Source organism: Rhea americana, unplaced genomic scaffold (assembly GCF_003343005.1).
Source record: "Rhea americana isolate MKP2758 unplaced genomic scaffold, rheAme1 scaffold_22, whole genome shotgun sequence".
In the NCBI taxonomy this organism is placed as follows: Eukaryota; Metazoa; Chordata; class Aves; order Rheiformes; family Rheidae; genus Rhea; species Rhea americana.
This window is the reverse complement of record NW_028186329.1, coordinates 8,048,437-8,070,917: the sequence shown is the minus strand read 5'-3', so window position 1 is coordinate 8,070,917 and position 22,481 is coordinate 8,048,437. Positions and strand designations below refer to the sequence as shown.

The following is a 22,481-nucleotide window of genomic DNA, read 5'->3' as shown; positions in this document are numbered from 1 at the left end:
GTGTCTGGAAAACTACAGAATGAGCAGAAGTGCCAAAWGAGACATTTGCTCAAATTAAACTGCAAAGCTCGGGAGACTCAGGGAACCAAAAATATGAACTGTATTATTCTAAGCTGCTGCCAATTTGTTTTTGTCTGATTTCCTTACATTTTTAATACTTCTTTCAGCCCACTCAAGTTATTTCTTTTCACATCTCACTGGAAAGTACTAGTACGTCACGCAGCTTTAGGGCATGTTAGAAAGAGGAAGTTAGATTTTCACATTTTCTGTAAAAAGTGATTGGCTGTTCATACAACGGGACTGCAGAACGCAGTGAATAAATATAACACCTTAAAACTCTAATGCTCTCACGTTAACCTTGTCACAATCTTAGTCTTCTGTAATTGCCGGATTTAGTGACACTGATGGAATGCATTTCTCCATTTCGATAGCTGATTTCTCAAGTGACAAAAAAGAAGCAAATCATACCCCTAAGGACAGAAACAGCTTTTTTCTTTTTTTTTTCTTTTTCCTTTTTTTTTTTTTTTTTGAGAGAGAGAGAGAGAGATGGAGAGAGAGAGAAAGAAAGATCCACAACCACCTTTCCCTGTTTCAGCTGAATGGGGAATTGGTTCAAGAGCCACCTGAAATCAGACACATTTTTTTCTCCAGCCCTGAGCTACGCTTATGGAGGAAGAGAACTAACACCGAGGAACAAGCACACCCTGAGCACTAGGGTGAAATCCCAGCCTCAGTAAAGTCAACACAGATTTTGTCATCAACCTCAACATGCTCAACATTTCACTCCTTGTCTGCTGAATGACTGAACTCATAGCTTGAAGAGACAGCTTAAAATTTATCATATTTGTAACAGCTAGAACACACTGAGTCTGCACTTTGTTCCTGAGAAATCAGAAGACAGCCCTTGCATCCACAGCTGGTACGTGCTTCGGTTTCTATCAAAAGTTCTCCTTGTTGTGGGGTGAATGAACTAGGATCACTGGGACAGAGAAGAGTCTCACTGCTTGCAAACAGAGCTATCCATCACAGGTTCAAGCAGTGACAATTTTACGCTGGACAAACCATCGCTGATGGGAGATTCTGCACTGGCTGAGGAAAAAAAAACAATAATAATAAAAAAGAGATGTTTGCAAGCAGTCCAAGAATGAAATTTCTTGGCTCACTGTGATCCAGCAATGACACATAAACACCTAGCTAGATATAGACAGAAAACATTTATCCAGAAAGCTCTCTTCAAAAGATTTACTGCAGGCACTTGAGAAAAGGAAAGTGCAGACATATCTCTGTTCTTTCTCTAAAGTTAATATGTCATCAAAAACCCAGCCTGCACAGCAAGCCCAGGTATTCATTCAACTACATTACAGTAGTGGAATTGAAAAGCCAAATTATCCATTGGGGAAATCCTATTTATTGGCAAACATAAGTGGCAGTATTTTATTGGCTTTGTTCTGAAGTTTGATACAAAAATCCAGGTAGGATTATGCTGATCCTCCATTTGTTTGTTTAAACTACAAAAGTCCTTCCTAAGAGCTACAAACAACGGTCTAACRCAACAAGCAGCAAACAGGTTCAGCTCTGCCTTGCAGGGAGTGCTGCTGGCCAGATTCTTTAGAATATAGCTACTTAAATGCTCCTCATTTTGGTTCACTATACCTGTTGGGGATGGGGCACAGCCAGCCAGGATCCATTTTTGAGAGTCAGTAATATGCTGACCTTAAGAAAACACATCTAAGCATAGAAACAAATGTTCTAACTGAAAAAATGGTGATTGTAGCTAATGAGATCAGAGTGCCTGGTGTAAATGCTATTCCCGAAAACAAGAACACGGGGATTGCGGAATGCACATAAATGGGGAGCTTCTGCACAACGCTCAGAAAAGATGAAGAAAACCATGTCTTTTGGCAAGTCACTGTTTTTGACATGGAAGATGTATAATTTACTATACAATCTTCCAAATTAATGAAATGTCAACATAAAAAGTATGAGCAATTTAATTTTTTTTAAAGGAGAAAAGCTAGAAGTTATGATTCCAATTTGGAGACTTAAACAGAAATCAGAAGATCTATTCAAAAGTAATTCAGTGTAGAAGTTAACAGTATCCTTGGCCAAAAAATATTTTGTCTTCTTAACCCATACTTTCATTGAGAAATCCAAATGCAACATCTTCAAGACTGTATTTTATGCATCCATRGGAAAGCATAAAGGAATAACTATTCCATACCTGACTTTTGGTATTTCAAACACAATTCCTTTAAGTAAATCACTTGCATTTAAACAGTCATATGTAGCATGATAGAGTTCAGTGCTGTATTAACAAAGAAACTCAACAAGAGATGTCAACAATTCTGCTGGCTGAGAAGTGCATACAAGCTGCAAAATAAAARGCCAACCTTCCGGCTGGAGAAGAGAGATTTTAAACAATTACCAAAGCAGGCTAGTGATATCATAAAGGCAATTTCTGCACTAGCTTGTTTTCTGAAACTCTCTTTGCCACTGAACAGCTAGAACAGATAATAACTATTAGTAAATCAAACTCCTGCAATATCCAGCTGTGTCTCACACATTTACATACAGATAGAATGGGTATATGTTTTTAATATGTATGCGATACGTACTTTTACCACAGCTGAAGTGCATGCTACAAAGGAGGAGGAGAATGGGAATGGAATCAGCATGAGATAATAAAGTGGCCTAGATAAAGTATTAGCCAGCGATTGATCTCAAACAGGGGATGTTGCTTCTCTCTGACCTGATTACTTACTATGCATAGATTCCATTAAATAGAGCTTAGAATGGAAAGCTTCTGAAAAACACCGTAAATACAGTCAGATCTACAGCTTCCTGAGCAACACCAGCCTGTGGATGCCAGCCCACACACTCGGCACCAGGAGGAGTTTAGTTCTTATCCGCGCTGCCCCATCGCGCCTGGTAAACATATGTGCCCCTCTCGTGCACATCTGCATTTCACTGCACCAACAGCTCTGTGCTCTAAAAGAAAATAGGAAGTTCAGCGATTTTTTTTCCCCTTTATGCAGAAGATTTGTTGAGGTTTTCCTTTTCTTTTTGGAAGGGGAGAGAAGAGAGGCAGAGGAATATTCTAAGATGTTGTGCAGACTCTGTAGTGCTGAAACAGGAATACATTCGATTTAATTTGATTGTATGTCTTTCACTTTCTAAGAAGGAACAAAAGAGCAGACACAGTAAGAACAAGGTGCAGAGTATCCACTGCTGAATTATAAAGATTATTCATTTCCCAGGATGGATAATTTTCCCATTGCTCAGTGAAATTTCTTTTTTCACTCCTGTGAAAATCTGTTGATTAGAAATATTTTGAAACAATTATATCACTGAATATGCATACACTGAGAAACTGATATTATAAATTTGGTGTTCGCGTGTACAAGAGTGTCTGTGGTACTGCAAAGCCCGACTTTATGTAGGAATTTCATATAGCCTTGGCTTTGGCCCTATTTTCTGACAAAATGTGCAGAGTGACTTTTACTGGGGGGAGGAAAAGGGGGCTTTCTAGCATGATAGACAGGGTAAATCCATCCCTGATGTAACCCGGTGGCTTCAATGGAGTTGCCAATCTGGCACTGCCGGTATTGTTAGCCACCTCTTAAGATGCATTTAACAATTCACTGATCATCAGGAGAGTAGAAAAAGATTGATGTTCTGCTCCCTTCATTTTGCTTTCAGTCTTTAATTATACTAAATTGCTTACAAAATAGTGACTTCCAGTATGGTTAATGTCCAAGGGGAGAAAACCTGCACTCTGATGTTTTGTCTGAAGTAACGACAGTTACACGTGCACCTTTCATCCTTAGTAGCACATTTCATCTAAAGCACGAAACAATGACCGAGGTGAAATCCTGGCTGCATTTAAACCGATGGTAAAGCTGACTTTGACAGGTCCAGGATTTCACTAATAATATCTCCATCATGCTACCCATTACTGATAGTTAACATGGGTGCAGCTTTCAATAAATGAAGATATTCATCAGAATTACAGGTTCCAGAAATGAAAGAGAGTGTATTAGACAGGATATGATTGACACCTCTACAATATATTTAATCAGCCTTAGCTTTGGTCTTACCTTCCAACAACATATAGAAACGTATATTCACCTATATATGCACAGATATGTTTATATATGACAGAGTGCACGTGTGTATATATATACACACACATATACACATATCACGTGTGTGTGTGTGTGTATATATATATATGCATTCTGCATATGCTAATGTATATATGCGTATAAGCTTTCTAAATAAAGTGCTCCTTGACAAGTAATTCTATGCACATTGCAACCCTATGACAGACTGTCACATGGACTATTTAGAGTTCACCTAAATAGAGAATTACCTAAAAAGCTGTCACCAAACAACAGAAGAAAATCTGAAACAAGCAAAGTAACTCTTCTGGTACTAAAGTGGTCTTCAGAGTGAACCCACCAAGCCCATGCCTGTGCTCTGTGCCAATAGGAACAAGTTATTACTCAGTAGGATGCTATTTGCAGCGGGGTCTTTCAAAGTATGCTCTTCCTGCAGAGTCCATCTTGCCTCAAATCAAGAAAGCCGAACAAGCAAACAGCGTTTGTTTACTTCCGCACCAATAAAAAGCACAACTATACTGAAAGTAGTTACAAGAATAAGGCTCAAATCTTGCTTATCTTCAAAATCCTGCTAACTTTACTTCTCTGACTTCAGCAAAATGTACACTCCGTGGTAGATGTGAAAGGATGTGACCCTTGGATGATTTTCTCGGATTTCCTCTATATCCCCTACACTTCTGTGCCCTCTTTGTTCTTGTTTTTCCTCCTCCACAAAGACTCTCCACCATGGCAGTGCAGGAGCGTCCAGGAACGCACAGGACCTGACGGCGGAGCAGTGACGGGGCTGCTAGTAACTCTGCTAGAGGAGAGCCCAGGGAGCCCCGAGCCCACCAGGCTGCACAGGGGGATTCAGGCCGGCTACGAGGGCCAGCCACGCTGTGGGCAAGCAGCGGGCTCACTCTTGATTTCAGCAGTGGTCTACTTCATGCTTAAGTACTTGTTTCTGCAAGTTCATTTATAATTGAACAGAAAGTAAGGTGAGGGGAAAAATGTGTTAAACAAAAGATTTTGTTTAAAAAGTAGATTTTTTTTCCTGAACTGCTATAATTTTAAAATTATTTATAAAATACCTCCTTAAAAGGGGACTAGCACACTCCAGGGCATGTAGTTGTAAAGATAAATCTGTGCACTTCCCTGGTTCTGCAGGCACTCACCCTTTGGCCTCATTTTTATGACTCTACACCCTGGAGTGGTGTTATTGCTTACAAACATACATATATACTTATGGGGGTATGTGCGATCTGCAGATGTTTTATTTATAAGTGGCAAGCCTATTGCATCACTGAAACATGCATTTACAAACAGACATGGGTTTTATGAAACCCTATTCCGTTGTTTTAATAGCTAAGCTATCCAGCCATAGCATAATAGTGCACAAGGTAAATGTGTCTACATCTCTAGAACCTGTTCCAAGTTTTCTCAGATGTGACTAACTGCAAGAATTTTCCAACCATCAAAAGTTAATAAAAAAGACAAAATAAGGCAGTGTAAGCCTTTCATTCTAAACACATACCGACACAAAGTAGAGTGCTCTGATAAACTTTAAGGCCTCATTTTGCCAAGGTATTTAAGCAGGCGCCTAACTTCAAATGTAGTCTATTGAAGTTAATACCCTTAAAATTAGATTCACAGTTAAATACTTTACTAACTAGGGCCTAAATTGAGACTAGCCTGAGTTGTGAGGTATCTGCCCCAGGGCATCCTCAGAGACTAGCCTTTAACTAGAGAATAGCTGTGATAGAAACACTTGTTTATTCTGCTTTAGTTCACAGCATGTAAGCAAGAAAGGAAATGATGCAAATGCATCCTTGTCCTGCTAAAATCTCCTAAAATTATTCATAGACATATAACTCTCAAAAAAAATTATCATTATTTTTTTATTAACCTCTACATAGCAGGAAACATAGCATATGAAGAAAATTAATGGAACCCTTAAAATGTAAGGTATTTGATTCAAGCCAGAGTGGACTACAGCTCCTATCTACAGTGTAAGTTATTGTAAATATTTACAACAATTGTTTGACATGACATTTTCCTAGAAGCTTAAAAAACAGTCAAAATAGCACTCTACACTAAACACATAGTCACAAGGGACCGGCTGGAGAGCAAGTACCCTACTACTGCTTAACTGAAAAAAAGGTATTTGCAAGCAAAAGAAGTGATCTCTGAGCTCCAGTTCCAACATGGAGAGTCGAAAGACCAAAAGCTATGCATTAACTTCAATGTTCTGTAGCCAATCTGCTTCCATTCTACATGAATATAAGTGAAAACAGTAGCTCCTGCATTTCATTAAAAATACAATATTTTGACTGTATCTTATGTTTCTAATCTTCAGATTTTGAAAGGTTAAGACTGGCAAATGATAACAAAGCATGAGCTATATTAGGCAGTAATCTCTGGACATAAAAACTGAAAAAAAAATGTATAGTAAGCATCAAAATGGTTTTGATTGAAATTTGTGGCTTGCTGTGGAAGTTCTGTATTAATTTCCCAAATTGCAAGTGAAGCCCTGGCCACAATGCAGGTAACAGCAAAATATCCATTAACTTCAATGGAACTAGAATTTCACCTTTTTTTTCCATATGTGCTCTGCAAACATGTAATTGCTGCACAAGCCAGAATAAATTCAGATGTGAACTTGCACATGCTGAAAAATGCAAAAAAAAAAAAAAAAAAGGGGGGGGGGGAAAAAAAAAAAAAAAAAAAAGCATGCACTTCTATATACGTTAATGAAAAGTGTTCATAGACAAATACAAACTGAGGGGCTCTGAAGTTTCACTTACCATTAAATCTTCAGGTGCTGGTCTTTCCTTTGGTTGCTTTTTCATGCTATTTATCATAAAACAAAATATTCACATATAAACAACTGTTTCTTTATTCCATTTGCTTAAATATTGAAGGCTTCTTCCTTTATCCCAGACAGACTGTGCCTGGAATCGCAACGTACTTCTTAACTTTAGCAYGCGCCAGCGGAAGTCAGGGCTTCTAACAGTCGTTCAAATGTTAATTGATTTTTTCTCTCGCATCCCTCCCTTATGGTCAGTGTTGCTCCATTCTTAATAAAATTACTACACGTTCAGCTGATGAGCAAAATATCTTGTTGACACATTCAGCTGATGAGCAAAATATCTTGTTGACTACTGTTCACTCTTCATCTGTATGTGAGTCTTTAAAGTTTCCTAAAAATTTATAGGTTTCTTTTACCATTTCACCATTTTTTTACCATTGCACTTCCTACATCTCCCACAGAATGGCTGCTTTCCTCATATAGCTACTCAGCGACAATTATTTGCCTTTTCTTTGGCGGTCTACTCCGTTTTTCACCATGAATGTGTTTGAATGTAACGATCACTGAAAACCAACCAAGTCAGAGGGCATAGTAAGCTGGTTCTCATTTTGCCTGGGATTATTATATAGCTTCACACAAAGTATTGCACAAACAGGTGGGAAGTTTAACTCTAACACTGAACAGCTTCAGGAGAACATGCAATACCCTGGGGTTTCTACCTTAGTTTTTTCACATCTGTTTCCATTACACTGCAGGGTGATAGTTCATTACACAGCATTACGCTSTTTAGAAGATCGTGCTTCTCGTCCAAACAGAGCTAGTTTTCCGTGCAACAGGTGCAATTAGCTACTGAAGACGGTGCTTAGCTGCACGAAGGCACACAATAACGTGGCACAGAGGTGACCATCAGGAGCTGCCTACTGACTAATTGGATTACATCCAAACAGCCAGTGTTTACGGCRCAACTGGCATAAAGTCACGAAGTCTGATATGCTGCTCACTTGACATCTCTAATACTCACTAGAAATCAATTGCTTAAGTGGCGTACAGAGGGTTTTTCCTGTTTGTTGACTTTTTTTTAAACAGCAACGCCTYGCAATAAAAATAATTGCATCCTGTATGGCCAATATGTTATACCGAAAATACTGAATAATTTGTGTTGCAAATAGGAGGTATTAATGATGCAATTTACCTTCCCTGCAAGTAACTAGAAGCACCTCAGAGAGCGCCGGCACTAGCGAGGCCGGGGCTGTCTGACGAGCGGGCGGGTAACCGCTCTAATCTGACAGTCCAGAGCAGCCGTGTCTCCAGGGAAAACCAGGCTATTAGCCGCCATCAGTTATGCTTCAGCTTGACATCTGTGGAAATTTTAACATAGGTTATCCCTCCCTCTGCCTAAGACTTTTTTTTTTTTTTAACAGCCTGTGATTAATTTTTTGAAGGGATTAAAAAAAGTGCACTCCACGCACGCCGCTCAGTTACACTGCAAAATCTGCCAAACGCTGCTCTCCGTAAACTGAGCCTACTGAAAAAGGCGGCCTGTGCTATGCTAACTGTTACTGGAGGTAACYGCTAATCGGGCTGCTTTCCAGCCCCGAGTTATCTGTTACACACAACGTCAGTCCTGAGAGGCGCTTTCTCCTACGCTGCATACGAAAAATACTGATTTATCCAGCTACTGCTGGGTAACATATATAAAACATATATATATATATTTGGGGCCACGGGCTCCGAGCGCCCAGTTTCACTGAGGATGAGGAAGCGCGGCCGAAGGCTCCACGCGCCGCGGGGCTCCACCTGCTCTACGCCACCGAGCAGCCCAGCCGGGACACACAGGGTCTCCTAAGGGACACTTCTCTGTCAAACACACCATATTTATATAAAATCCAATCTTGTGTTTTCTGCCACATGTAAACAGCTATTATTCTTTTTTTGTGAATGAGCCAGTTAACAACAACAACAGATTTTCCCTTCACTTTGTTTTTTAGAATAACTTTTCCTTCAGATCTTTATCACCTAGTCATTCAAGAAATATATTTTAAATTCCATAAACTCCTCCTCTCCCCACTCCTCTGTTAATTTAAAAGGCTTTCAATGAACTATTCAGGAAGAAAATATACCCAATGGTGTGTTTTAAAATACGACACTCAGTAAAAATTACTTACTGAAAAGCCAATGAATTAATCAAAGCTGTTTGCCCTTCTAAACATTGAGGCAATTTTGTAAGTAATATTTTCAAAAGCCCTAAATAATGATATTATACACAGGAGTCTTTGTGGCCTCTTTACCCCCAGACGAATTCGTGGGAGTCTCAGCACACAAGAACGCACCCAGATTCAGGGCAGGTTTATTAAAACAGGAAAAAACCCTTGTAAGTACTTTTACGACCCTTTGTGTAAATAACGTTTACATAATTTAAACAGTTTGCTTAGCTTTGCTGCCCCATCTGCCCAAGGCCCCCAAGTCCCTCTTCTCTCGGAAAGGATGCAAGGAAAGCCATAAGGTCTCGCCGAGCTGCCGAGTTAATGGCATGTATCATTTACATTGAGGGCATGGCATGTTTGCAAACTGAGCTTACCATTGAGTGATGAAGTGTACAAATGGCTCGGAGAACTCCCCGGCTGGAAGGACGGGCGATTCCTGCCAGTGGATTGAAACGAGAGACAGAGTCAGGAGAAGACAGTATTTTAGAAGGAGAGTAATATAACAAATAATAGGGGAAACAAAAACAAACAAAAAAAAACCTTGAAGCGACAAATCCCCCCTTTTCACACAGAGAATTTGAGGGGGGAAAGGTATAAATTCTTCTGAGAATGTGTTATAAAACACTGAATTTCAACTAATGAGTATTACACAATGGGTAAAAACATGTGGAAAGACACTGAGGGGAGGTGAAAAAAGGACAATGATAGCCACAGGGTAAAAAGGAAGGTAGGGAAAGTGTAAATGAGAAATTAATGATTATTTAAGTAACACACAAATGGTCTTGTAATTAACAAAGAGCTGTGAAATTATTCTTGTGTTGACCTTTGTTTCTTTCACTGCATTTGCTATTTATTTACACTCATGTTTATTTACACTTATTCATCTTAGAGGTTGTCCTAATATGTTGTCTATTCTAGATTTAAAAGAGGAAACCATTTTTAAAAGAACAAAGATAAAATTTACCAATGTAGGGAAAATAACCATCTAGTATTTATGAAAGCAAAAAAAAAAAAAAAAAAATTAAGAGCACATGAAAATAATATACAAACAGCGAACAAACAACATCACCATTTGCAAAGAAGGGCTTTACGAGTCTAGGAGTTTTTCCAAGAATGACAGAGAGCTCCACTGTGTTTATAGTGTAACAGCTCAGGATGTAATGAAATTACACTGCAGAGTACTTTAACAGTGTCATCTCATTAGACCTACAGTTGGAACAAGAGAGCCACATAAAACAGGCAGCTGCAAATGACTCCATTCTCATCTATTCTCATTTGCTATTAAAAATACCTTTCGGCGGCTTTTTTCCTCCCTGACATCCCTACACAAAGTACCCTGCAAAGTATGATACATGCACCTATTTAAATTAACAAAGGAATGACTTATTTTAATCTCACTGTGCTTTGGAGTGCTTTGGCCATTTGGATGAGCAATATATCATTACATACAACCTTCCAGCGCTGCAGGCAAGAAACTCAGAGCGTGCAGCATTTGGTGGGAGCCAAACAATTTCTCTAGCACACAACTGTGTCAAATGCATGCATGTATTCATTATTGAGAATGCGAGGAAATAGCTTTGATGTAGTGGAAAAAAGAAGATGATAAAAGCACCTCTGCAATGTGTGTGCCATTATCAATGGTGGCAGATAGACACAACGGCAGAGCCTCCTATGTGATTAGTAAATATACATATAATTGCTGTGGCCAATTATCAGAAAAATGAGATCGGTAATTACAAGACAGAAAATTAACTAGAACTCTTATTAAGGCTTTGTTTCCAATTCAAACAATTGGAAACTGCTGGAAAATACAATTAAATCAAAAGTAACTGAAGAGTAAAAGGAGAAGCCAAAATTGCTTTACAGTTTTCAAAGAGTTCTATTAAATACAAGGAGTGTTTGATATAACATGCCCAAATTCTCTTTGAACTTAGACTGGGAGAAGAAGAGGTTATTGTTTCTAAACTTATAAATGACATCAATATAGGAAGGTTTTCACTGGAGAGGAGAAGGAACAAAAGGAAATAAACGGTGCAATTAAACTTCCTCCAGTTCAAAGAACCGCACACAAAAATTATTCATATTAATATGGAAAATGCAGTGCAAAATGTCAGGCTTGCTTATACCAAGTGGAGCCCACCAGGTTTAGCCTCTCTCCATCATTTTCTCCTGTTCAAGAGAAGCCTTCCCGTGCTCGGACAAGAAGTGGCTAACGCTGCCTTCCCCAGGTGGGACAGTCTCTGAGCAAAGGCAGAGCCCAAGAAAAAGCATGAAATTCTCCAGGCACGTATTACAGATCATCTTGAAAATGGTGAGCCGAAGCGATGAGATCACATTCCCCGGGGAGCTGGCTCTGCTTGCCAATCTACCCCTGCTGTTTATTTTAAGCACACGACAAGTGAGGAGCTTTGTACAAATGTCCCTCTAACGAGGGCTGCCAGCTTGGATCCGTGCGTGCTGGGGGAACAGGACAGGCATACGGCACTTCACACTAATTTGGTAGGTGATAATTTCTGCAATCACAAAGAGATGACGGACCCATAATGGGGTGAAACTTCATTATGAGAGTGGAGGAGAAGCCAATGAGCAGTGCTGAAGCCATCAGTGTTTCACTTTGGCCATCCCAAGCTCAGCTGACGTTGTGGCTCGGGCAGGAAAGGAAAGCAGCAGCTCTAGCGTGGCAAGATTAACGTGATGCCCATGCAGCTCCTGAAATACCTCCTACCCAGGAGACGGGGTGTGCCTGCTTAAGCACGCAAGAAATTTTCACACGGGTAAAAATTGCTGTTTTTCTAGCACAGCGTTCTGCACAGGGCACCCATTTCAACCACACCCGGGCTGATCAGCTCTTGCCATAGGTTTGGCAGTCGTGGCCATGCCTTGGCCGGCTGCTTTCCTCTCAGGAGCTCAGGAAGAGATTGTAGGAGGCAGCTGAAAACGGACTGCATCTCAGTAAAAAACTAGATGCTTTAATGCAGTCTTCCCAAGGATTTTAGACTGGGTGACCTACAGATCTATTGGCTATTTGCTTGACAAATCGCAAACCTTTTGCGAGAATACATCAATCTCAAGAAAACACTTTCTAGGAAATGTGGTTRAGGGCAAACAGATCAGCGCAAATAAATACCTTAAATTCACTTCTGAAAACAAGAGCCAATTGTAGGCTTTACAGCAAAGGCACGATTAGGGAGAAGGGAGATATTGACATCCATTCAGTTATGGTATCTATCCAGGGAGACCAATGACAGAAATATTTCTATTTCTGCCATTGTTCTATTCAGGAGCATTTGAGTAGTAGAAAGGTGAGAGTATTTTGTACTTAGAGCTATTTCCAATGAGAAAAAGTGTTGCTATTGCTACATCCGTAACTGGAGCAATCACAATGTTGTTATATGATGTATAAAGCAAGAATCTACAAAAGCTACACAAAACAAATGCAGCCTACATCATATCCTGAAGTTTCCTGCAAGATGACTCTGGCTGACTCTCAAACATATGAGAATATGATAAAAAAAAACAAAGCTACACACGTTTACCAAAACAAAGCTATACACGTTTACCAAGTCTCTACCCTAAAGAACTGTTACACACATCCTGTATGATAAGCGTGGTGACCCATTTGATATAACCACCAGGAACCGTCCATCTGTGCTCCAATGACCTGCCTTGTTTTACCCACCTGCACACTGAACTTGCACTGGCAAGGCAAAAAGAGTAGAAAACCACRTACATTTTTAAAGGAGAGAGGAATAGGTCTGCTCATTCTGAACTAAGAAACAGGTATTTCATTTTTATTAAAGATTGCAGCTTTTAACCAGTATCTTGGAGATCTATAGATTGTGGAGGCTGATAAAACGGTAGCAGAGTTGCAAACACAGTCTTAAGGGTCAAGGTATCAATCACCTTTTACATCCACAGGCACCTTATTCGCTAGACCAGCTATTGCCCTAAGTACCCAAGCAACACTTCTGTAACGGAGACCTGCTGCTGAAGAGGATGACAAGATCAGCTGCTCTGACTTCTGAAGCGGTCAGCTTGATTCTCAGAAAGAGCCAAAATGCGTATACACAGCGAGAACAGGGAAGGGCAATAGGAAAAAAAGTTTGAGTGATGCCTTTGCCTTGTGAATAATGAACAGTTCAAGGAGGTCAACCCATTACAACTGAAACCGTTTAATTATTAATTATGCACAATCTATGAGCAAAAGGACAAGTTCAGAATGTTTARTGTGTGGTAACTCCGACTGGACCTTCTCTTGGCATTTTGTTATTAGCACTTGTCAGCAAGGTGCTCAGGCATAAAGAAAAAAGCACCGCAGCAGAAAATCTGAGCTAGCAGGAGGAGCGAGCGCTTTAAACTTCAAACACTGCTCCTAATATTTAATTTATGGAGTGCCAATGCTCTGGTGTAGACCTTATTGACTTCCATGGAGTTAGGGGAAGTCACATAATCTAAATGAAGACTTGGGAACAAGTACACTGAGACAATCCCTCGAAAGGCCCTCTCTTCTGAAGGCAGCTATGGCATTACTGTCTGTACCCAGCTTTTCTCCGCAGGTTTGAACAAAGGAATGAATAAACAACCTAACTGTGTGTCTGGAAGTCAACCAATTCCTTCCCTACCTGTGTGCTAAGAGTCTGAATTACAGGTCTGAGCACCAGCCTCAGCTACTCCTCAAATTGATTCTCCAAAATGTCCCTTGGTCTGCTCACTCCCATTAAGTAGAGCAGTAGCTGAAATGCTGTTGCCATTCAGGCAATGAATAATGTTCAGCCAACCCAAAAAGGAAGGAAATTAAAAAAAAAAAAAAAAAAAGCTGAAATGCTGTTGCCATTCAGGCAATGAATAATGTTCAGCCAACCCAAAAAGGAAGGAAATTAAAAAAAAAAAAAGTATCTCAACCAGAAATACACACCCAAACATCCTGTGCTTTACACACCCTCAGAGGTCTTACCCCAACAAAATATTTCCTGAGAGTGGCCCATCTCTTCAAAACAACTAAAAGTTTGAGTTTTATTGCCCCCTTCTTGAACAAAATGGAAGTCCACAATCTCCCTGTAAAAGGAAAACCAGCAAATACAGGGTCTTCTACCTAAAACCTTCAAGAAGGCAATGACAAAGCCCCGGCTACGTGTTAAGATCTAGCCTGTACTCCCCCTACCTCCTCCTCTGCTGCTGAGGGCTGTGCTGATGGACAAACGTCGAGCAGATTGGCAGCCTGTCGTCGACACATCTCCAGCAGAAACGCTGGCTGTGCAGTCGTGCGCTCTGCAAGAAGGCTCAGGTACACTTTGTGGACAGCACAGCCGGTATTCTCAGCAGATCCCCAGGCTTGGTGCAAGGAGGTTTTACCCCCTCTTCTCATCTGCTAACTCACTCTCTGTGAAGGGTTAAAATTTCCCATTCCCCGCAGCTCCAGAGCTACTGCTATTTTGCAATACTCTTTCCTCAGTGTGAATGTTTGTGCAGAAGGAGATGCCATGGTCCTATGGCTCTATGGCCACAAGAGGGAAGTTAGCAGAACAGAGCAAACCAAACTTCAGTTACTCTCTCCTCTGGGTTTCCCCAGCACACCCTGTCTTTGAAATTATCATTTCCTCTGGGCAGACACTCCTATTCTGCAACTTGACTATTAATGGTGAAATGGCAGTATTTAATAAATAATGTGTGTGCTTTACAAAGCATTTCTGGTTTATCACTTCAGCCTAAAAAGTCTCCAGGGTTAAAGACTGTTTATGCATTCYGACATCCATTTTACTAAAGCTTTTATAGAATACATCTACTTTTATACTGTAGTTGCATCTTACTTTGCGGCCAAATTCTTTGCCCCATCTGATTTTTCAGACACTTTTTTCAGATGCACCAGAAATACAGCCAGATGCAATTACCAGTAGTAAGTAAGTGCACTGAAGTTAAAGGAACTATTTCAGTGAGACCAGTGAATTACAATATTGTATATGGTCAGATTTACTCCTGCGAGGACAACTTTCTTTTACATACTCCTAGAATTTAATTGTTAGCTTTCTAGCCAACCTGCTTCAAAAGCCTTGCACAAACCTTATGGCAGGCGAATTCTTCCAAACAACAAGCTTTGCAGAACACAATAATGTCTAGAGGTGGCTCAGAGACCTAGACTTGAAAGAATTTCTGGATTGTCCCAATTATATTCCCACCCCTTAGCAGGAAGGTGAAAGATGATTACATTTCCRCGCTAGGTCACTTCTTGCTCTTTCCTTAGTAGCAGATGCCAAATGTGACAAATTATATTGAGGGCATTTTGGTGTGAAGTTTTGTCTGCTGGGATTGGAGTGTCAGCAGTAAACTCATTTATTTCCAGATCTCTAGCTGGACTGGAACCAAGGTCGAAAGGCCAGTGTTTTATCCACCAAAACACTCAGCCTACCTTTAACACCTCAAATCATGTGAGAGGCAGCTGTTCTCACAGCCAGCACTGTACGCGCCCCCCAAGTTCTTGCAGATACCACATATGCACAACCTGTATTCATACAGGCCACACGTAAACATTCGTGGTGAAACAAGTCACTAAATACTTGGAGCTATTTGGTTGTCACTTTGGCAGCATTTGCCACTTGGAGGCATCTTGCAGAGCTTCGAAGAGGCAAGGAAGGATGCAGAAGAGTGTAATTAACACTAGGAATAATCTGCAGTGTACAACATGCCATTTTCTACTTTTCACCAAGCTTTGCACTTGTTAGTGTGGCTCTCTGAAGGGCCTTGCAGATAAACATACAGGTAGCTAGAAAACAGGTTAATCCTTTAACCGTAACTGTAATTGCTTTCTCTCTAAAACAAACATAAGAATTTTTTCTTCTCACTGCCGGTCTCTYGTCGATCATAAGCCAGCAGAGCACAGCAGTGTTTTGGGTAGATACACACACATACACACATTTCAAATAGCTAAGGCACAGCAGCATGAAACGCAGCCTCTACCTGTTCACACCAAAGGGGCTCAGTTGAAAAACTAAAACCATTTATTGTTCCCTTTTCCCTCTGTACACTCCCAATGCATTTTTATTGCTTTTTCATAAAACACTGTTGCAAATAATCAAGCATGACCATTGACATCCACAAGATTGAGTTTTAGGAACCATTAAATGAGCTTGCCCTCTTGGGAAGGTTCTTGCTCAGGTTGGTCTAAAGGTAATTATTCAGCAATTCCTACCTGTGGTTTTACCTTGTTCCCATATAGGTCTCTGAATCTCATACACTAGTAAGGTCATAGTTTCTGTCTCAATAGAAGTACACCCCAAAACAACTGATCCACAAGACAAATTATGCTGGGTATGTGTACACATATGCACACATGTATATTCTAACACCAGCCTTTCTTGTATGTAAATCTTCAAAACTTCAGAAATTTTCAGGGTCAAATTTAGCTGTCCATATACTTAAATCAATACATGGAAATCAAAAGGAAATTCACACATACACACACACAAATTCTGAGCCTTTGAAGTTTTCTACTTCATTTATATAATTAGCAAAACACGGCACTGATGCAACAATAAAATTAAGAAGTTGAGCACTCAAAAGGCAAAGGTTTTCATTGTGGTGTTTGATCAAACTGAACACCCTGTGAATTCTTAAGACTATGCCATAGCAATAAATAGAGGGATATATTTTACTAGGAAAATGGGAATAGAAGAATTGAAATAACTATATAGGAAACATGCATTAAGACCAASATATTTTTTCATGGGAAATTTTGAGAATTTATTGACTTTGAAATGCTTCAGAGTGCAACACCAACACTACCCTAGCATTTACTGATGCTGTTAAATGTTTTTAGATTATGAATTTAAAAATAAAAAGGAGCTCTTCAATTTGTGAAGTCCTTGAGCTAGATTAAAGTAGTCTTGAGACTGACTATCTCCATGGAGGCGCTTAACAGAAATGTCCAGGACACTCATGGAAAGCTTCTCCCTACTCACCCATGAAGCTGCCAGAGTAAGGATTCATGATGTATATATATATACATATATATATATATGTGTGTGTGTACATATGTGTATATAAATATATATATATATATATTTTAATTTTGTCTGGCTCTTCAGAATATGCAGATTTTTGGATGTTGCTGTCTCCTATTGGTAAAAATAGGATCTGCGCTTGAAAGTCTTTACTCCTGAAGTTTCTAATGTAATTGATTTGGACCTCCACAAATCTCCAACATTCTCCTTGAAACTGATGGACAAAATACAGGACCTTTCTTCTTCACAATTCAAAACAGTGAAGACAAACACRCACACACAGTCACTATTACATTGAGACAAGCCATGGAAACTTTCAAACCAAAACTAATTTATTTCAGGTTATGAAAAAGAAGGGGTTAGAAACTAGAGCTGATGCTTAACTACAGCACTTGTGACCACAACTGCTCCAGTACAGTGAAACCCAGTTTAAAGCAGCCACCCAAGGGGCTGGCAATAATTGGTTTCCTAGTAGGGATACTCGAACTAAATAAAGGTCAAACAAAATAGCCCCGGAGAGCTTAAGGAAAATTCAAAGTAGCTGCTTAAGCCAGGAGGATGGCCTATTGGATGCACTCCACAGCACAGGTCTGTCTCGCTAACCATCTCCTGATACAGAGCAGACCTGCAAAGCCAACAGACACAGCACGGAAAGGATGGAAAGCTGATGAGCTGAAAAACAGCGTGCTGTCGGGTTTGGCCTTTTGGGATCTTTGCATACAAGCCTGCAATCACCTAAGTGTTTAACTGAATACTGAATGCAACTAAACGGTARCTTCCCATATAATACATTTTGACATCAGCATAACTGAAAAATGAATGACTACAGGTTGGAAGAATCTTGAAAACGGTGCTACTTTTCAGCTGACTGCAACGAATACAAAAATATCTTATGGTCAGAGCTCTGGTTTTCCTGAAAACTTAAAATGCAGATTTTGCTGCATGGTCACAGAGCCCCACAACCCACTGCTTACCACACTGGAAATTTAGAGCAGCATCACTTACACTTTTACCTAGGAGTTTTCCAATGCATTAAAAGGCAAATGCATAATGGTAATCAGTGCCATGGTTCGCACGGTCTCTGTTTGGAAGCGGAATTCAATTTACTGAGCGACTCCTGCAGGCATCAGCAAAGACAGCACATAACTGGGACACAAGTGATGCCTGGGAGGTTGCTGGAGATTTGGAGACTGGGCAGGGAACAGTTAAGATTTTGGTCAACCAAAAAATCGTGGGAGGCATTCTGAGCCTGTGAGCAGCAGGAGAGGCTAAACGGCACACTCGTTTTCCTTGCAATCTTAAGGTTTCAGCATCAACCCGCCAAGCTAAATCAAGTGGTCTGCATCTCTCTGATATACCATTTCTGGAGTCTGCAACATCAATGGCATTATTCTAGGGTAATGTTACATTTCTAAGTTATCATCTGAGGAGCAAAGGCCAGAATTCATTTTTATTTTTTTTTTCTTCTCCTTTTTAATTCATCCAGACCTTTTGCAACATGATCCTCTTGGTGTGTAGATTCTACTGCAAATTCTTTGGCTGCATGATCATGAAACATAGGGCCATATCTAGGACATCTTCCAAACCAGGAATGGCTCCTGCTTCCAGCAGGACTCCATTCTCCTTCGTTTTGGAGTGTTTCTGGAAAGACCGAATGCACAGCAAGCGATGCATGTCATTCCCAGTAGGGATTCATCTGCACTGCTCAGTGCTTTCCATATAACATTTCAGTGAGTTGGAGATGAACTAAGCTCAGTGCTAGAATATTAAATTACTCTCAGCTCTCAAGTAACAGAAGACTGTCTTTATTGCTGGCTGTACTGCAGGATGAACTACATTAACAACCATTCTATGCTCATTTCTGGACTAGAAGCAGAAGTCTTCTCATGGTGGGGGAAGCCGCTATGATTAGAAGTGTTGCTTAAATGAGCGTGGCTTATTTCTAGCTGGATCAGATTTCACAGTAAGTTACCACACGTTARAAAATAAAGGTCCTGGCAGGCATATATCCTACTCACATGATGCTTCACACTAACTTTGGTGTTAAAAAAAAATAAATAAATAAATCCCAGAACCAATGTCATAAAAAAAACTAGTAACCAAATTTACCAAAAACTTGTCAGACCTAGTTTATGATGCCTCTCAAATCACTTATTCTGCAGAATTTTGGCAAGTAAATTTAAGTCCTAAGGAATGAAAAAACAGACTTTTGAAACTGCCAAAGTGACCTGCTACGTATCATATATTTCATGGTGACTTGGAAAACAACTCCCCAAAAAATCTCACTGTCTTAGAACATCTAAAAATTTCCATGGACAGTTTTAACTCTACAGTGTGTCACTGTACAAAGTCTGCGAAAAGTCCAGGCTACCTACGCCATACAAAAGCAACCTCTTAAGTAGTTCAGTCATCAGTAAATCTCAAGAATTAAAGATAATTATGAATGAACAGAACATTAACTTTTGGATTACTGCTGTGTCTTGGTGGAATGTGTAATAGTTCTGAAAAAACAATGATTGCCAATATAGTAAGCAACTACTAAAAAGAATCAAGGGCTTAATGTTACTTCAGTTTTATCATTTTTAAAAACCAAACTGTATTAATTTCAGTTTATTGCACTTCAAAGAGAAAAAAATCCTGCACTTTTGGACTGTTTCTTACATTAAAAACAGAGCAGGATCACTTTCCATCTCCCAAGAACACACTTCCTAAAATGATGATGCTGTTCACACTGACCAAAGTCTGACATATTACCACTTTTTTTTTTAAATCTATTCATATATTTTTAATCAAATCCATAAATATGCCGTTTATCACAAACATATTGCAACACTGAATTAAAGTATATGCTTACGTCTCATTGTTAACATACTTTTATAAATAAAGATAAGCATACATGGATGCTTAAGTGATTTGCTGAATTTAGGCCTCATATAATGGAAAATATGAAATAATATTTCTACTGGGTACTCAACATCCATTTAAAGGTCATCTTGCCCTGTGAAAGTCTTCTACATTAGTATCAGCTAGTCTTGCCCCTTCCCCAGCTCTCTAGATAAGGCTGGAGTCAGCCTGGGACRCTGGGGATTCCTTCTTGGATTCATATGCACAGCTCCAAGCTATGCAAAGGTAGTGCTGCAAAGAAAATTATGTACAGGAACACCAGGCACAAACTTCTGGGTTCTCCTCGGATCAAATTCTGGAGTTTTTAGCTAGATTCCAGATGGAAAGAGTGAGACAAGCACGGTGTCAGCAAAGACACAATTTCAAGAAACATCCTCTTCTGCAGAGTTGTTCAGTCACATTTCCAGGAACCAAACTTCCAAACTATTTTCTGTAGCATGAAAAGGCACATTAAGAGACTTGAGAAAACAAAACAAAACAAAACAGTTTTCAGTTTTCAACTGTAGCAACTTCAGCAAATTATTACTATGGCATGGAGCTACCAGGGGACGGAAGATCCTTGAAAACGCTTGATCCAGCCCTCCCAGATCACAAGTCAGAAGCTGGTTGTTCCTCCCACATCCAATGATGCTATGGCTCAACCAGGAGCCATGCCATTATGGGACAACTGCTGTGCTCTATCTGTTTGGAGGAAAAGGGAAGCTACAGTCATCGCTCCTAGCGGTTACGACCATCATTAACGTAGGTGGGGAATTCTGCACCAGTGTCTGCGAGTTCCTATGGGGACGGACTGTACAGTGCAGCTGCAGGAGAGGGGCTCTGCTCCTGTCTTCTGAGAGTTTTAAGCCCTGCCTACAGCTGATGGGAAAATTTAGCCCAAAATAATCAGTCTTACACTAAACATCTCTAATACTCAGGGTAGAAACAGCAGCCGTATAGTACCAGAAATTCTCCCTCTTAAAAGGTCCTTGCACAGAAGAAAGCGCAATTAGCTAAATAAGTGGATCCCTCTGTTATTCCTCAAGAGTTGCATCTTACAAAACATAAAGTGGCGGGGGGGGGGGGAAGAGACTCAAGTTAAGGAGATGTGAGGTCTTTACATAGGGGACAGGGTGGAGGGTGGGAGAAAGGATCTATTAAAGTCAATGCTACACATGAACTAGAACACAGTAACCTGTAATATAAATGTTCTCCAAGCCACTGTCGTGCCAAGAATTTGCACTTCCAGGTGTGACAGCCACCATCTAAACGCTATATATTAAATGACACCCTAACAATACACACATACCAAGCAAATAACACTACAGAGCCAATCCATTCCACTTTTCCCCCTGAGGCTCTAAAGGTTATGGCAGGCAACTTCCATTTAGACAGCAAGTGTGTTGCAAAACAGAGTGAGTTGCACTTAAAGAAACTTCAACAGAACTATGCTCTGTAACCTAAAAGTCTCAACATGCCTACAAGCACAGTGCACTCTGAACCACCAGCTCCGGAGAGTGATGGGGCAGTGGCACAGCCTGAAACATAAAATAAGGTAAAACAAGCAAATACCAAGATGCTAACGTTAAACCTAGCACAGCACTCACAGATGTTTGTGGACTACACTACACCAAGAGCCTTGGCCAAAGTATCTGTAAGCAGACCGCAGCAATTCTAATCTTGAGGAAAAGACGTGAAAGCTGCAAGAAGCTCCGCTATATCACGCAGCCCTTTAGGGCTCCTTTCAATAATATTGAGCTTAGATTTAGACACTACTACCAGCCCATTTAAAAGTAATTTATCTAGCAATAGCAAAACAGACATAAAAATATGAGCATCTTCAACTTAACCTTTTTAGGACAGAGACGGCCTTTTTGTTACTTGTATATATAGCACTGGCACTTTCCAGAGTGGAATTTCCATCTCTCATCCAAGGACCTACTTAATATAAATAATGGATGAAAAAGATGAAAGAAACAGAAAGAGCTAAAAACCTCTCAAAGAACCAGACCATCATAAACAGCCAGGCAATATAGCTGACTGCTGTGCTTCCACTGTAAGAGCTGGAGGCTTGCAAGACAGGGGGAACTCCTTCCCTTTACACAAGGGATACATGTTCATTTTAATTTAATAGCATCCATCAAGGCCCAAATATCACTTTTTAAAGAATGTTAAGTCAGTAAGTCATTCTCTAATAAAAGGACAAGAGCATTCATTGCAGTTAAGAGCAGCAGGTTTAGCTGTTTATGCAAGTTGCAGCTACAGATCAGGATACAACCAAGTCAGGGTGCTTGCACACCAGTTACACGCTCCCATTAAGTTAAACACACACATTAAAGGATAGGTTGGAACAAGCTGAATAGTCTCATTAGACATGTCAACAATCTGATGAGGCAGCAATGAAATTCTGCTACAGGCTGAGATAAGTCTTTGAGGTACAACTTTTTTTCTTCATGAAACTTATTAATTATTAGCATCATCTTATTACAAA

At 40.0% G+C, this 22,481-nt stretch overlaps 1 protein-coding gene across 3 annotated transcripts in view; it reads right to left on the bottom strand.

Moving 5' to 3' along the window:
* The window catches only part of MAP2K5 (mitogen-activated protein kinase kinase 5), a 142,473-nt gene that overhangs the window by 14,524 nt on the left and 105,468 nt on the right, over positions 1-22,481 (bottom strand). For all 3 annotated transcript variants that reach the window (XM_085305448.1, XM_085305449.1, XM_085305450.1), the window contains 2 exons: positions 9,488-9,549; positions 6,905-6,950 (listed from right to left, as the gene is read on the bottom strand). In XM_085305448.1, coding sequence (XP_085161574.1) covers positions 6,905-6,950; positions 9,488-9,549 — 108 coding nt within the window. The remainder of the gene's footprint in view (positions 1-6,904; positions 6,951-9,487; positions 9,550-22,481) is intronic.